At 48.7% G+C, this 15812-nt stretch overlaps 1 protein-coding gene across 9 annotated transcripts in view; it reads left to right on the plus strand.

Moving 5' to 3' along the window:
* Nucleotides 1-1326: 1326 nt before the first annotated feature.
* Nucleotides 1327-15812, plus strand: part of LOC108307120 (core histone macro-H2A.1) — a 65922-nt gene continuing 51436 nt past the window's right edge. For 4 of the 9 annotated variants that reach the window (XM_017532336.2, XM_017532342.2, XM_017532340.2 and 1 more), the window contains exons 1-2: nt 1327-2343; nt 12823-13027. In XM_017532336.2, coding sequence (XP_017387825.1) covers nt 12856-13027 — 172 coding nt within the window. In that variant the 5' untranslated portion in view covers nt 1327-2343; nt 12823-12855. Of the gene's footprint in view, nt 2344-10148; nt 10152-12822; nt 13028-15812 lie in introns of all 9 variants that reach the window. The other 5 variants (XM_017532337.2, XM_017532343.2, XM_017532341.2 and 2 more) reach the window with 2 other exon arrangements.

The raw sequence follows: 15812 nt of genomic DNA on the forward strand, positions 1-15812 counted from the left end.
GTCATAATTTTTCCAGCTTCATCTCCTGTTACTTTCCCCTTCACCCATTCTACTTCACCCGTTCACTCATTTGGGAAACTCGTATCTGCTACCATGAGCTTGATGTGATCAGTGGTACTATTAATAGACGTAACTTTCTAATATTGTACAATGGAATGTGTTTACATTTGGAAAATCCGTATAAATCAGTGAACTGATATTTCGCAAATGACCAATGTATGATTTTACCAAATCATGCATGGCTAAAGGACATAGTCAAGATATAAAATAGGCCAATGGATTTTAATGTATTAACTGAATTCAAAGTTAAGACATAGTCATAGTTAGAGACATAGACAAAAGTCAAGACGTAAGTCATAGTCAAGATACTCGCTGTGTCTCAACTATTTTGGACACACTCCTACTCCTAGCCTTTGCACTTGCTATTCTTTATGCTTGGAGCAATTCTTCCCCAGATATCCCACAAGCCTTGCTCCCTCAGTTTCTTCAGTCCTTTGCTTTATTTTATTTATTTATTTTTTTTTTGAGACGGAGTTTCACTCATGTTACCCAGGCTGGAGTGCAATGGCGCAATCTCAGCTCACCGCAACCTCCGCCTCCTGGATTCAGGCAATTCTCCTGCCTCAGCGTCCTGAGTAGCTGGGATTACAGGCACGCACCACCATGCCCAGCTAATTTTTTGTACTTTTTAGTAGAGACGGGGTTTCACCATGTTGACCAGGATGGTCTCGATCTCTTGACCTCGTGATCCACCCGCCTCGGCCTCCCACAGTGCTGGGATTACAGGCTTGAGCCACCGCGCCCGGCCTCAGTCCTTTGCTTTAAATGTTGACTGATCGGAGAGGGCTTCTCTTATAATAGAGCCTCTCATCTCACACTCTTATCTCACACTTCCTATTCCCCTTCTCCGCCTTATTTTTCTCCCCCGCATCACGACCCTCTGACATATCCTCCCTTTTGTTTTTCTTTCCCCCACTAGACTGCAAACTCCAGGAGGATAGATATTTCTGCCTGTTCTCTTGGGTGCTTCATACCCAGCACCCAAATTGATGCATGACACAAAATACGTTCTCAGTACTTAATTGAATTAACGAATGCATGAATGGCAAGTATTAGACATTGTTTTGCAAACTTTTAAAGTAAGGGGTAAAGCAACCAGGTGAGGTGGAGGTTACCGCCACTGCCATTCCCAAGCAACCTGAGGACTAGGGGTCTCTAATTACCTCCATAATCCCCAGCAGCGGCATTTTAAACTTCACATCAACCCTAAGGGATGTGTATTACTATCCAAATTTAGTTCACAGCTGGATGGAGAAGTGGCTTCCTGCTCCACACTTTGGAGGGAGGGGAGTAGAGGGAAGACCACTATTTAAGTAGCCCGGATGGGGCACTAATGTTTTCAGGCGGTAAGCCAATTTAGGAAGGCTTGGCGGGCTTTGTGGCGGCCCCTCCTCTTTCTGCCAGTCCGTAGTTTTTAAAAAAAAACGTGTGTGATGATAAAGAATCACTGTTTATATTAGTAATTCCCAACTTGGGTCCGAAAGCGAACTTTTGCTGAAGCGAAGTAGGAAACCGCTTCCAGGCGCAAGGCAGGTTCCAGATTTCGGGGTGATGGGGGTTAAATGAAGAACCCCAGGGGAGCCGGCTGCGCAGTAACTGATCTTGGGGCAGGCATCGCTTGGGGGTGGCCTGTATCTAAAGACAGCGGGGCCACTGAGGCGGGGATGGGAGGATTGGCATTGACTGGGGAGGGAAGAAGGATCGCGATCCCGGGTAACCGCCGTCGTGCCTCCTCACTGAGTTAGTGGGAAGGTTCCTAACGATGCGGTGGCGGCGACAGTCCCGTGCTCAGGGCCAGGCACACAGCAGGCGCTCACTCGAGACGTAGAGGCTGGGACGCGCCCTGGAGAAGCGCCTCTCGAGGGAAGAACTTGGCCCTTCCCAAGGACTGGGTTCTGGGTGCCCCAGGGGTCACGGGTTGGACCTCGCGTCCGGGTCGCGGGCGGGTGCTTGGGCGCGCAGCGGCCGGCGTCAGTGGGCAGGGCGCGGGCCCGGGGTCAAGGCCGGAGCGCCGGGCGGCGCGGGCGCGGAGGCCGGACGCGCGGGGCAGAGATGGGATGTGACGAGCAGCGCGCTGTGCATTGTGGGAAGCCGGCCGCGAGGACTGGTTCCAGTTCACTCGGCAGCGGCGCCGGGCGGAGGGGGCGAGCGCGGGCCGTGCGGGCGGGAAGCGAAGAGGCGGGCGGGCCAGCGAGGAGCGCAGAGAGAAAAGGCGCGAGCGGCCGGGAGGGCTCAAGCCGAGACACCTTGCAGCTGCCACCGCCGCCGCCGCGTAAGTGCCGCGGGGGCCCCCTTGCCGCACGCCCTGTCCCCGCCGCTTGGGTCCGGCCGCGAGTGCCGGGGAGCGGCCCGGCCTGCGCACACCCAGGTGTCGCTCGGCCGGGCTCGGGCCGCCCGGCTCCTCGCGGCCCACGCCGGGTCCTCGCGCGCGCACGACGCCCTCCTAGGCCCTGCCGGGCGGCGCGGGATTCCCTTTGGTTTTGTTCAAAAAATAAACCCGGAAACCAACTTCTCTTCGAAACATATCCCCTGCCCGCGCCTGGGCGCTTTTGTGGGGAAAAGGCAGTGCTGGCGCCTCCCCTGGCGACCCTTCCTGGGGCGGGTGCACGGGCCGGGCCCGAGGCCGCAGGAGGCCCGGCTACGCCGGCCTGGGCCTGGGCGCCCGGGAGCTGCTGTGCGCGGAGTTGTACTTGGTGAGGCTCCCGCCGGCCCGCGAGTTGCTGGCCAGGGCACAATAAGTCGGGCCCGAACCTTGGGGGACTGAGGGGTAGGCGTCTGGCTCGCTGTCTGTAGGGAAGGTAGGGCGGGAGCTGCTCACGGGACTAAAGCCGGGCTGCAGCGGGGACCGGGTCGGGGAGGTGGTACAAGGATGGGTTGGAGAAGGGGCCACGGGAACCCCCGCTGCTCCCGATGGTCTCGGTATCAGCCTTTTGTTTGCTTTGTGGTAGGAAGGGTTTTGTTTTGTTTTGTTTTTTAAGGTAACTCCGGAAGGCTGTAGGCTTCCCTGGGTGGAGAAAGCCAGCAGGAAAGAGCCTCGCTGGGGGTGGGGTGGAGTGGGGAGGTGAGTGCGCAGGATGCTGCTGGCAGTGTCACCTGACAACAGGTGTGCGACATGGCGCTCCCCACCCCCACTTCTGCAGGGGCCACAGATCACTCAAGGAGCTGGTCAGTACCTTGCTTGAAAGCTTCTTTTAGACAAGATGTTAGGGGAAATGTTTCTGAGTTTGAAAGTGAGAGACTTCTGTACAAACAACTGGGACAAACCTTGAATTTGACAATTACGGTGACTATAAAGTCCTTGTAAGATTTTAATGACCCGGTAAACAGCACATAAGAATAGACAAAGGGGGCACTCCTGCTAGCTTCCCTCTTTTCCTCCACCTTTGTGGTTTGAGGTTTTACCGTTAAAGTGAGGGGGAGTGCTTTGTTCCGAAGCTCCCTGTTCCAGGGAGTCGGGCATTTTTTAACGGTCTTAGGTTTGAGTGGGAGACTCGAGTTGTAAATTAGGTGGAATTCACCTACTGCAGGCCAACGTTAGGCTACTAGCCTGCTGTCAGAGGTGTTAACTCTGAATAGACACCTCATGCCTGCAACTGGAATTAATACCCTTTGTACACATTTAAACAAAGTTGGGCAGCAGCATCTCGGTCTTGCACAAGAGACTCTCCGATGAGGAAGCATATGTTTTTAAACACAACAACAAAACTCTTGAAAGACTTCAAATTCTCCCCCCTTCTAGTTTTACAAGGAGAGAGAAATCGCTCCAGTCTGTTCTTTGGTTTTGATCTGTTACCATTGTTAATGCTGATCCCTGGATAAGGCATTAAGAGGGGTGTGTAAATGAAAGTTGTTTGAGGTGAGGCCTTTAGAAGGAGGCATAATTTAACTCACATTTTATTAAACTTTGAGAATTGTCTGGAACTTCACATGTGGCATTCTAATACGCAGCCATGCCACTGGTTTAGTTTTTACCAAATGGGCCAGTGTCAGGGAGTGGTGCATCTCCATCTGCTGTTTCTTCTGGTGCCTGAGAGAGGAGAACTTGAGGAGCGCCTCTCCTTCCTTCCCCCATTGAGAAGCTCAGAGTGCATGTGTTCTGGGACCTGCCTTCAGAGCCAATGCAGCCCCAAGTCACCTAAAGGAGATTTATTTAAAAGCATAAACTGGAAACCTCAAGCTGAAGAACCCAACAAGACTCTCTATGTGGTGTTCATCAGAATTGCAACAGCCTCTGGTTCTTATTTGAGTCTCCCCAAGGATTTGTGACAGGCTTTTCAGAGCCCCATTCCCAGAACATGGGCTAGGAAGGGGCAGAGTGAGTGATGCTCAGATCTGTCTGTGGGTTCTTCCCACATTCTGTAGATTTAGAGGTCTATTGGACCCTGCCTCAGCGATTACAGATGAACCTGAGTGAGTCAACTCTTCATTCCTAAGAGTTGTATAGCTTGTTTGCTTGGACCAAACCTGTCAGGTCAGTGTCTCACAGTCTTTCCGTAAATATTTCCTGAGAATTAGCGCCTGTTCAGGCACTGGGGACACAGCCATGATTAAGAAATGCCTAGCCCCTGCCCTGGGGGAGCTGACATTAGAGAGAAGGCAGGCAAGTGGCTGTTGTGAGGTCAATGCAGAAGGCCCCAAGTAGCCCCCAGCAGGGACAGTAACCTAGCCAGGAGTGAGCCCTTATCTGACATGGAAAGGTCAAGTAGGAGTTGGCTGGGCAAAGGAGGGCAGGTGGGGACAAGTGTTTGAGGCCTGGGGAACCACATGTGTGCATCTTAGAAGAAAAGGACAGAGGTTATGTGGGGAACTGCCAGAGGCTCGGGATGACTAAGTCCTGGTGGGGAGTCAGATGAGGCTTCAGGGAGGGACAAACAGGACAAATTACAAAGGATCCTGGGCAGACCCACACTGTATCCTAAGAGCAATAAGAATCGCTGAAGGGTTCTAAGCCTGAGAGAGATAGGATCAGGTGTTCTATGACTAAGTCCTGGTGGGGAGTCAGATGAGGCTTCAGGGAGGGACAAACAGGACAAATTACAAAGGATCCTGGGCAGACCCACACTGTATCCTAAGAGCAATAAGAATCGCTGAAGGGTTCTAAGCCTGAGAGAGATAGGATCAGGTGTTCTATGACTAAGTCCTGGTGGGGAGTCAGATGAGGCTTCAGGGAGGGACAAACAGGACAAATTACAAAGGATCCTGGGCAGACCCACACTGTATCCTAAGAGCAATAAGAATCGCTGAAGGGTTCTAAGCCTGAGAGAGATAGGATCAGGTGTTCTTTTTATTCTTATTGGGAACACGTCTACTCAATAAATACTGAGTGGATTCTACATGCGAAGCCTGATCAGAGTCCTGCCCTCTGAAGCCCACACTTTAACTTTTCCCTAAATGGCCTTATATTAGACTGGTTGGTTATCTTAGAGTTTGGCACAACCTTTAAAAGAGAGAGGAATATGTAGGAAAGTGTTTTTGTAAAGTAGGCAGGCAGTGACTTGCTGTTAAAATGTAGAAAGCTGCACAGTTCCTTCAGTGCATCTCTGGGAAGCACATCAAGGAATGGGTTTGCAGAGGTGAAATTTCAACCCCAGACTGGCTTCCCCAAAACTATCTCTTGCATGTGGTGAATGACAGTTGTGTTTGTGTTTTGTTTCTCCCTGCCACTGAAAATCTAACACAGGAGTAAGGCAGGTCTGCTGGAACAAAATACATGGCTTACAATTTATTTACTATCTCAGTTGGTCTGTCTCTTCTGTTTGCAATCCCTTAGTTCACTGAGAGTGGACTGCAGGTTCTTTAATCATCTGGCTCACTTTATGATGTGGTGTTTTATGAATGGAGAAAGATATTTTTCCTGATTGGCTAGAGTACAAGAACAGGTCTCTGATCCAAGCCAATCAGAGTGCAGCTTGTGAACCCCAGCTCTGTGAGCAATGGTTGTGTAGTATATCCACATGCCTCTGGGGACATGACAGCGGTTGACACCGTTAATCATTTGATGCCATAGGGAAAAGAATGCTGTAAACAGGATTAGTGTCCTGCCCTTCAGAATTAAGTGTCTCAGGTTTGCCTTTGTGATTGGAGTTGATGGGAAGGTGACAAATGCATGTGGATATGCAGGCATTTATACAGCTGCCAGAACAGATGGGGCAGTTCTTCCTCAACAGTGATTTAAGCACTGATAGCTCAGGCTCCTCTTTTCTCAGGGGCTGAAGATAGGGCTCTTTGACAAGCAACTCCCCAGCAGTTCTAATCAATATTGCATGGGATCAATATGCATGTATTCATTGCTTAGATAATAAAATACTTCATGATTAACTATTCCAGTGGTTTCATGAGTTTCCTGATTGTTTAAGGGTTTCCTGTACTGAAACTTTAACAGGAGTCAGTCTCTTATAGATGTGAGGAAGGTAAGTATTTTCTTGCAGTCTAGGATACTGAGCCAGAGGCAGGAAGAGAGGTCACTGGAACCATAGAAGTGTCACAGAGTCATAAGGCCTCTGTGTGATCTATGCCCAACTGTCAGGGCAACTGGAGTATTCCTTTCCTGAGAATCCCCAAGGTAGCTCCACAAGCTCCCTGAATTTTGAGTGTCTGGGCTCCCATAGGGATTTTGCTAAGTATGTACATGAATGGCCCAAGAGAAGGCCCCTGATTGGTGTCCCACTAGCCATAGCTCCAAGTCCTGTGGCCTTTGGAAATGCTGTCCTCTTCTTTCTCAAGGGAACCCCATCCACTGTCAGTGCCAACGAATCAGCTACTGTGTAGCCAGTATTTGAGTGTCTACCAGGTGCCAGACAGGGTAGTGGGTGCTTGGAGATACAGTTATGTGCAGAGCAGATTGGTTCATTTCATCAAAACAGACAAGTACACAGGCAAGGACGATACAGTGAACTGAGTGCTAAGAATGGGATAGCTGGTTTCAGAATTTATGTGTAAATGGGATCTAGAGTGGCTGGCAATCATGATGGAAGGAAGGGCTGGAAACTGCACCTGCATAGTACTGTACATAACACTGAGAAGAATAATTGAGTATATTAAAGAATAGGGGCAGGCTGAGGGAGATCGTGAGGCACTTTTACCTAGGCCCTGGGGCTGCAGCTGACATATCCATTGAGGGAACTGAGAGGGAGAGATTCATCCTGGTGGATCTCTGGTTGCTGCAAATAGAGATGGGTTGGAGGTCAGCAGGGCCTGTGCACAGGTTGGAGTCTGGACATGCAGCTGCCCCAAACTAGACTGACTGACAGAAGGCATGAGCACGGCAGGAATGCAGAGGAAGGAGCACCTTGATGGACCATCACCAGAGAAGGCATTGGGACCACTAGGCAGGATTACCCTAGACAAAGGGCTACAGCAGTGTCGAGACTGAGCATGCTGGATGTGCTGAAAGTGCCAAAGGGAATGAGGGTGTTTTGCAGTGCAGGGAGCAGTAGCCTGTTAGGATACCTGCTGGGGAGGGATAGGAGGGTGTGGCAGGGCCTCCATGGCACTTTGGTTCCTTGCCCCTACTGCCCCTCCTAGTAGTACACAGCTTATTGTTCTCATGTTCACCTTATTTATGGGGTCTACATAGCCAGCCTTCTAATTAGCCCTGTGCTACAAGAACAGACTGCGTTGTTCCACTCACATCTTGATTGCTGAGGGGACTGTGGTCAAACTCTTGCTTCTCATTCTAGTCTAACTCATCTCTCCATACAGCTCCTCTACAAAAGTTTGTCTTTGGGTAAGCTTTGAGGTTCTGTAAACAAGGTTAATGTTTATTGTGATTGATTTGTAATTGGAGGAGTTGCAGAAATAAAGACCACAGAGATCCCTTCAGGATCAACCACAGAATCTTCATTTTCTACCCTGTTAACAGCCAAAAGGGCAGTCAAGCTAGTCCTCAGTTGCCTGAGGACCTATCACTGTCTTCAAAGCATGCAGAGCCATCAACATTAGTGAAGCCTCCTGGTTTACTGAAGGAAGAACACATCTTTGTCAGTTTGACCAGATAGTATAGCTGTCTCCTGTGACCATCTTCACTGCCCTGCAGAGATGCTGAGTGCTTAGGAAGCTGCTTTGTCCATGATGTAGGGCTACCTATTTCTCAGACCAGGCTGGATGCAGAATATGGGTCAAACAGGGTCCAACAGGTTTTGGCTGGTCACTCATTCTGGCGTTAGGGTCAGTGTTCAGACTGGTTTGTTGTGTGACAGAGACTAGTTGTTTCCTTCTTTCTTCTGAGTAAATAGCCAGAGTACATTTCCCAAACGCTCTTGCAATTAGCTGTGGCCACATGAATGAATTCTAGTTGATGGATCATGATCAGAAGTGATGTGCCCCACCTCAAGTCTGGCCCCTTAAAACCCTCATAGACTATTATCCATGATCTTTTTCTTTCCATGCAACCCTGGGAATCATGCATTGAAGATGTCAGAGTCACAAGATGGGAGGCATCATGAATCACTATATGGAGGAGAAGCACCAGCCAATCACAGAAACCCATTTTGGACTTTTCAGTAGAAGAAATAAGTTGTAGAGACTTATCTGGTACATCAGCTAGCAGTATCTTCAGTGCAAATGTCCAAGATCTGTTCTGCAAGAGGATGGCCTTTCTTTCGTCTTATACAGATTGTTGTTTTTGTTAACTACAGAGCACTTTCTCAGTGAGTGAGTATCAGGCCCTTACATGGATGCTTTGGTTCGCTTCTATCACCAACCCTTTGAGGCCCTTACTAGCATCATCTCCACTTGTAAGATAAGAAAATAGGTTCAGACGGGTTAAATCACTTGCCCAAAAAGACATAGCCAGTAAGTGGCAGAGCCATGGTTATAATCAGGTCAGTCTGGCTTTGGACTTCTAGTTATTAATCATAATGTTCAATTGTCATTGGCCTCATAGTCACTCTCCCCCTCATCATGCGTGCCTGACTGGAGCTTCCCACACCTGCATAGATCTTGGAAGAGCAGGATGGACCTCGCACATACATGGGTTTATCAGAGACTGCACAACTATGAGGTGATTTTCCAGAGGGTATTTTGAAACCCACCACATGTTGCTAGATGTCATGAGCCTTCATAGCTTAGTCAGAATTCTTTCATAGCTGTGGCTGCAGCTTGGGGAACTATAGTTAGAAGTGCAGGAAGAACATGGGGAGGGGTAAAGAACAGAATCTCTGCAAGACAACCCCATTGGTGGGGAGGCTGCTTTATTGGACAGGAGCCTGACTCAAAATGAGAAGTGAAGTTCTTCTGCCAGCAGGGTGGCACCAGAGGAGCTGTGATATTTCAGGCCTTTCTTGGGATGAGTTGACTACAGTGCCTCACATCGAGTGGCTTACAGTTCAGTCGAGTTGGAGAGGCATGTGCTGGGATATATACCATGGGAACATGGTGCAGTGAGCAATTCTAGGCTGTGGTCACATCCACAAAGTCTCCATGGCAGAGGGAGGCTGTGTCAGTTCAGCAAGTTGACAAGAGGACAAAGGGCATTCCAGACAGAAGAACTGCATGTTCAGAGACATCCTTAACACAGTGTGACAGGCTCAGGAAGTCAGGGGTGGCCCGAGGCATATGAGCCAGGGCAGGGGTGGCAGGAAGCAGTGCCGCGGAAGTAGCTGAAGGATGCTGTTTGTGGCTAGCGTAGGAGCTCAGGCCAATGGGGAATCATCAGAGTGGGCAGAGCTGCCTCTCGTGTCCATGGATAAAGACTGGTGCAGTGAGAATAGGTCAGAAGTAAAGAGGCTGAACCAACACAGGGAGGATGAAAAGAAGAGGCCTGAGAGGTTCTGCAGGCGGTTTAGCAGAGCTTGGCTAATGCTTGGGTGCTGTGGGGTGGGCAAAGAAGTTAGGGCCAGGTGACTGCTGCTTGGCTAGCTTGGTACATGGCATTGCCAGTGATGTGGCTGAGAGACCCAAAAGAGTTCAAAGCACCCGTGGGACTTGTAAATGGGCCCTGGCCATCAGTAGTTAGAACAGAGCTCTGAGGCTCAGCAGCCAGCTGTTGCACTGGCATAGAGACCTTGGAGTCACTGGCATATTGATGTAAAGACTCGGGTAGAGTCAGAGGAGGGAAAGACAAGGAGCATCACTTTTAAAGGCGTCAGTGCGTCTAGGACCTGCCAGGTCCCTGAGTGCTAACGGCTCCCTCTTGGAGGAGAGCACTGTCCAGTTCCCGCACAGGCAGCCCCAGACGTGCCCAGTGGGTCAGCTGGTGAACAAAGCTGAAGTCTGTGCTCTAGTAGGAAAAAGCGTTGAGCTGCTGTTAATCATCACTGACCACAGGCTTCCCCTGCTTAAAGAGGGGAGATATTCCAATTTAAAAGCTCTTAGTCCAAAGGCATCAGGTTGTTGGTCTATGAAACACATTTGTAGTAAAGCAAAAGACTGTTCGGAAACCCAATGACAGCTTTCCCTGAAAACACAGGCACATACACATGTACACATACCATTTCCTGCCCAGAGTGAGCACAAGCACCTTTTTGCAGGGAATGTTTTAAAATGAAGCTCATCACAGCAAGGAATGGATCCAACTAATTGTTTCAGAAAAACCTAGACCCTTCTGGGTCTTTCTAGCCCTCAGTGAGCAGTTAAGACTTGGTCACCTTGACAGGGTGCTCATGACAGGGGCCTTTACTCTTCTAACATCACTCCAGAACCAGGGCCTTCACCACAGCAGCCCCAGAGTGCCCAGAATTCTGTCTGCTGCCCTCACAGCCATCTCTGTCAGGCAGATGATTTGAAATGCTCCTGGGGTCAGAGAGCTGTTAAGTGTGGACCATGGCATGTCCTGACACTGTCCCTAGTATAGGTGGAGCATCAGAGTAACAGGGACTCCTATTCCTGTGGCCTCCAGCGGTCACAGCATCGACTGCTGAAGCCAGAAGGCCCCAAACACCATGGAGCCTGACCTCAATTTATCAATACATGGGAGACCTGCCCAATTGTTCAGTGAGCATGCATGTTTGTAGGACTTTAGGGGGGGCTCTAGAACAGGTCAAGTCCCCTCATATACCCTCTCCCAGCACCCAACACTGGCCCTTTGAAGCGTACATCACATTTATCTTTTAAATGACTAGGGGGTTATTTATTGTCTTTTTTCCCACCAGTTCCGCAGGGACCACATCTGCCCGGCAGAGTTCCTGAAGTGAATGCATAAATGAACAGGATGCTCTTAGTAAACATTCGAGAACTTAGGTGGCACTGCATTAGGAATACAGTTAGGGGCACCCCTCCACCTGCCTGAAGTCTGATGGGAGAATAGGCCCATGTACATTGATGCTGTGGTGTGCAGCACATGGGGCCCTGAGGATGGAACAGCCAGATCCCAACATTTGGGAAGACTGGCAGAGGACAGAGGCAAGCATGAGGGATAATGGAGGTCCCAGACAAAGGGAATAGCCACTGCCTAGGCAGGGAGAAAAGAAGTGGAGGAGCATTTGGGGGGAACCTTGTCTGGCTCCCTGTGTTCAAGTTTAGACCACAAGGGGCCCAAGGCAAAAATGGACAGGTGGGCCAGGCCTAGATTTCTAGGGCATTTTGTGGCAGGCGAACAGTCCTGGTTGTGTCTTGAAAGTCGTGGCAGCCACAGAAAGCTTTCAGGCCAGGGCATGTTCAGTTGTATGTGTACCCAGATTGCCCCACCCATGGGGTAGAGGGTGGATTAGAGGAGAGGGAGCTGTGGTATGGAGACATTCTCAGGAGACATTTGTGACCACTTGATTAAAATAGTGATGACCAGGATCTCATCCTGGGGGTGGAGATAAAGAGCTCACAAGAGGTGTAGAGGAGGGTTTTCCTCTTGACTGGGTAGCTGTTTGGATGGGGACTGGAAGCAAGGAAGGAAAAACACCTCTCTCTCTTCTCTAAAGATTGGCCCATCTGGCAGAGTGGAAGTGTTCAGGTTGCCTCTTACTGCAACCTGGCTGTATACTGTACTGACTCCTGTAAGGTGTTCTTGCCTCTCACAGATAAAGAATCATAAGATAGGCCAGGTGCAGTGGCACATGCCTATAATCCCAGCACTTTGGGAGGCTGAGGCAGGTGGATCACAAGGTCAACAGATCAAGACCATCTTGGCCAACATGGTGACACATCATCTCTACTAAAAATACAAAAATGAGCCGAATGTGGTGGCATGCACCTGTAGTCCCAGCTACTCAGGAGGCTGAGGAAGGAGAATCGCATGAACCCAGTTGGTGGAGGTTGCAGTGAGCCAAGATCACGCCACTGTACTCCAGCCTGGTGACAGAGCGAGATTCCATCTCAAAAAAAGAAGAAGAAGAAGAAGAATGATAAGATAGAGATACTGCTTTCATCAGAGAATCTAGGTACCTGCCTTTACATCATCTTTCTAGGGGCAAGTGTCATAGTTTCCTTTTCTTTTATTAAGCCTTCTATAAATTTATCAGCCCTGGTCTCAAGTGTATGAAAATGCAATTATTAAACAAGTGTATAGAATGTGGCCAAGAAATCCCATTTTCCTTTTGATCATGTGGCATAATGGCAAGGCACTTAAGAGCAGTCATTGTCAGTGTAACATTTAAATGGAAGTGGCCAATAAAATCAATGTCATGGTATAAACTATGCAGAGCCAAGCCTTTCTCTTCACAGATCAAACTGTTCCAGCAGAGTGCATCATGTGGACTTGGAGGGCCACACAGTTACAGGCAGTGGCATCTGCAGGCAGACCTCATTCCTTCCAGGGGACCGGCATGTACCTGGAAAGGGGACACGTGCTGTCCCCGGCTGCCCTGACCAGTGTGCCTCTTGCCTTCACAGTGTGCTCACTGATCCGCCTCCAAGATCACCGTCATGTCGAGCCGCGGTGGGAAGAAGAAGTCCACCAAGACGTCCCGGTCTGCCAAAGCAGGAGTCATCTTTCCCGTGGGGCGGATGCTGCGGTACATCAAGAAAGGCCACCCCAAATACAGAATTGGAGTAGGGGCGCCAGTGTACATGGCTGCCGTCCTGGAATACCTGACAGGTGAGTGTGCCTGAGTCAACCTGGACAGTTCTTATAGTTCTCCAAAGACCACTTTTGTTTCTTTTATTTTGAAATATCTCAAACCTGCAGAAAAGTTACAAGAAGAGTACAAGGAACATTTTCACCTAGATTTTCTAGTTCTTAACATCTTGCCTCATCTACTTTATCTCCCCTCACTTGTGTGTGTGCATGCGGGCGTACGTGTGGATATTTCTGTATTTATTTTTGGCTGTTATATAGTCCATTTTGAAATTTCCTCAGTTGTCCCAATAATGTCCTTGATAATTTTGTTTGTTTTCTTTCCTGATCCAGGATCCATTTCAGGATCATACATTGCATTTGACTGCCAGTTTGTTAGTCTTATTTAATTTTGAACAGCTCTCCAGTTTTTAAAACAGTCTTTCATGGCATTGATACTTTTGAAGAGTCCAGGCTAGTTGTTTGGCAGAATGTCCTCCAATCTGGGTTGGTTTTAGGATTAGATGTAGGATGAGCATTTTCTTAGGAGAATGGTATCAGAGATGCTACATCCTTCTCTGTGCGTCATGTCTGGAGGCATCTGACTTGGTTTGTCCCATCACTGGTGATGTTCCGCTTGTTCATTCAGTTAAGGTGGTATCTGCTGGATTTCTATACATCCTGGACTGTGGTATTTCACCCAGTGGCTTCAGCAATCCTTGATGATTTTACCTGAATCTGTTATTACAGTGGTGGTTATAAAATAGTGGTTTTTTTTTTTTTTCATTTCTTGGTGGTTATAAAATAGTGATTTCAAAAATTTCTTTTATTTCTGTATTTCTTAGTTGGCATTCTTCTGTAATAAAAGCTTTCCCTGTGCCCTTCCTTTTCTTTTTTTTTTTGTTTTTTGAACTATAAATGTTGGTTCACAGATTTTTTTTAAATTTAGTAAGTTATTACTAACTTTAATGCTTACATTACCTCAAATTTGATCTTCAAGCTGGTTCTGATGTCCTTTTGTCATGTCTCCATCAATTTCCATATATTTCCTTGCCTTCTAACACAGTAAGATATTCCAACCTCACCCTGGACTTCCCTTGCCCCAGTGTTGGACTCAGCCATCTCTCCAAGGGGTCCTTGGTCCTGTTCACAGATACAATTTTATTTGTGATTTCATAGCACTTGTGGGAGGCCAGCTGGGAAGGGAGGGAGACTACCCCCATTTTTAGTGATGGAAAAACCAGGCCTCAAAGCATAAAGGACTTTTCTGGGGTTTGTGTACAACCTGTAAGTGGTTGAGAAGGGACCCAAATCCTGCTGTCCTGTGGTAATGCTTTTACTATGTATTGCTTGAGACATGATCAGGTGGGTCAGTAGGTGCCAGGAAAGAGTACTCTGATTCTTGCAGCCACCTCTGCTACAGCCAGAAAGGGGCAACTCAGCAAGACAGGGTGCTTCTCCCAAAGTGATACATCCAGGCAGCGGAAGAGCTGGGTTGCTTCCTGCACTCCCAGCTCTCTCAGTAAGGCAAGGTCAAGGGTTTCCCCATAGCAAACACAGTCATCAGGAAGGTAAAGTTTTTGTGTTCTGTTGAAGGCATCTGGGCATGAAAAGTAATAGTGTTAGATTTAAGAATTTGTACATATTTTGGGACTTTTGACTTTCTGCTTAGCAAAGACTTACAGGTGGCAGGCCTGCTAATGTGAGCTAAGCATGATTTTTCAGTGTGGATGAGGAAACAAGCCCAGAACTTAGGCGACACACACAGGAAAGCTATGTATAACATTGGCAGCCAGCCAGAGAGACTGGGAGAAGTTGCTAGATAGGAAGCAGAAGACATTCTAGTTCTTGCCTGGTTAGTGTACATGCTGTGTGACCTAAAGGGAGTCACCTAACTTCTCCGGACCCCAATTTTCTTACAACTCAAATGGAGTCAACTGTCCCTACTCCAACTCCAGGATGCTGTGAGGGCCAAAGGGGCTTTGAGCATAATGGGAAAGCTAATGTGCTACACAAACCCAGGCAGCCCCTGGCTCCCAAATGCCATGATGCCTGTTCCTGAGGTGAAAGGCACTATCATTAGGTCAAGTACGACCTCAGTTTCATTTCTTCCATCTAGCTTTCTCTTCTTTTTTGGAGTGCATGATGGGGGAATACCATTGCTTTGTCATATCTCAGGCAACTACTACCTGTGCTGCACATACATCTGTGGTTTCCTGGTCTGGGCATGGCTAGTTTTGAATCTGAGCCCAGTGCTCCTGAGGTGTATGCCAGCAGTCCATTCTCATGAGGGCTAGAGACCTTGACTCAGTGGCTCACACATCTATCATCCATATCCCCAGCTATCATGGGTATTGGGAGAGGTCACAGCAGGGCATGAGACTGGCCAGGATAGCCCATCCTTATCACTGGAAAAGTAGCTCAGAGCAGATCCTTACTCTGGCATCAGCCACATCAGCTCTCGTATCTTAAAAAATAATGTGTATTTTTAAGTTTTATGAAGACCTTCCAGCAGGTCTATACTTGGCTGAATCTGAGGCATTTCCCCTGCCTGCATGTGGCACTGAGACATGGGCATGATCATGCCTGCCCCAACATGGAGTCAGGTTCAACTGACCTCAGGAGGATGTCCTGAGCAGTTAGTACTGTGCCTAGTCACTGCTTGGTCACTTATGTCCTGTTTCATGATGGGAGAGGAGCCAAATTCTGTGGCCATATCTAGTGAGAATACTGCTCTATTCCACCCCTCAGATCAGTCTACACACCCGCACTGACTGTCCTCAGAGGGTGGCCAGCCCTTAGCCTATTGGGCGGAGTTGTGGGAGCA

This window comes from Cebus imitator, unplaced genomic scaffold (assembly GCF_001604975.1).
Source record: "Cebus imitator isolate Cc_AM_T3 unplaced genomic scaffold, Cebus_imitator-1.0 Scaffold76, whole genome shotgun sequence".
NCBI lineage: Eukaryota > Metazoa > Chordata > Mammalia > Primates > Cebidae > Cebus > Cebus imitator.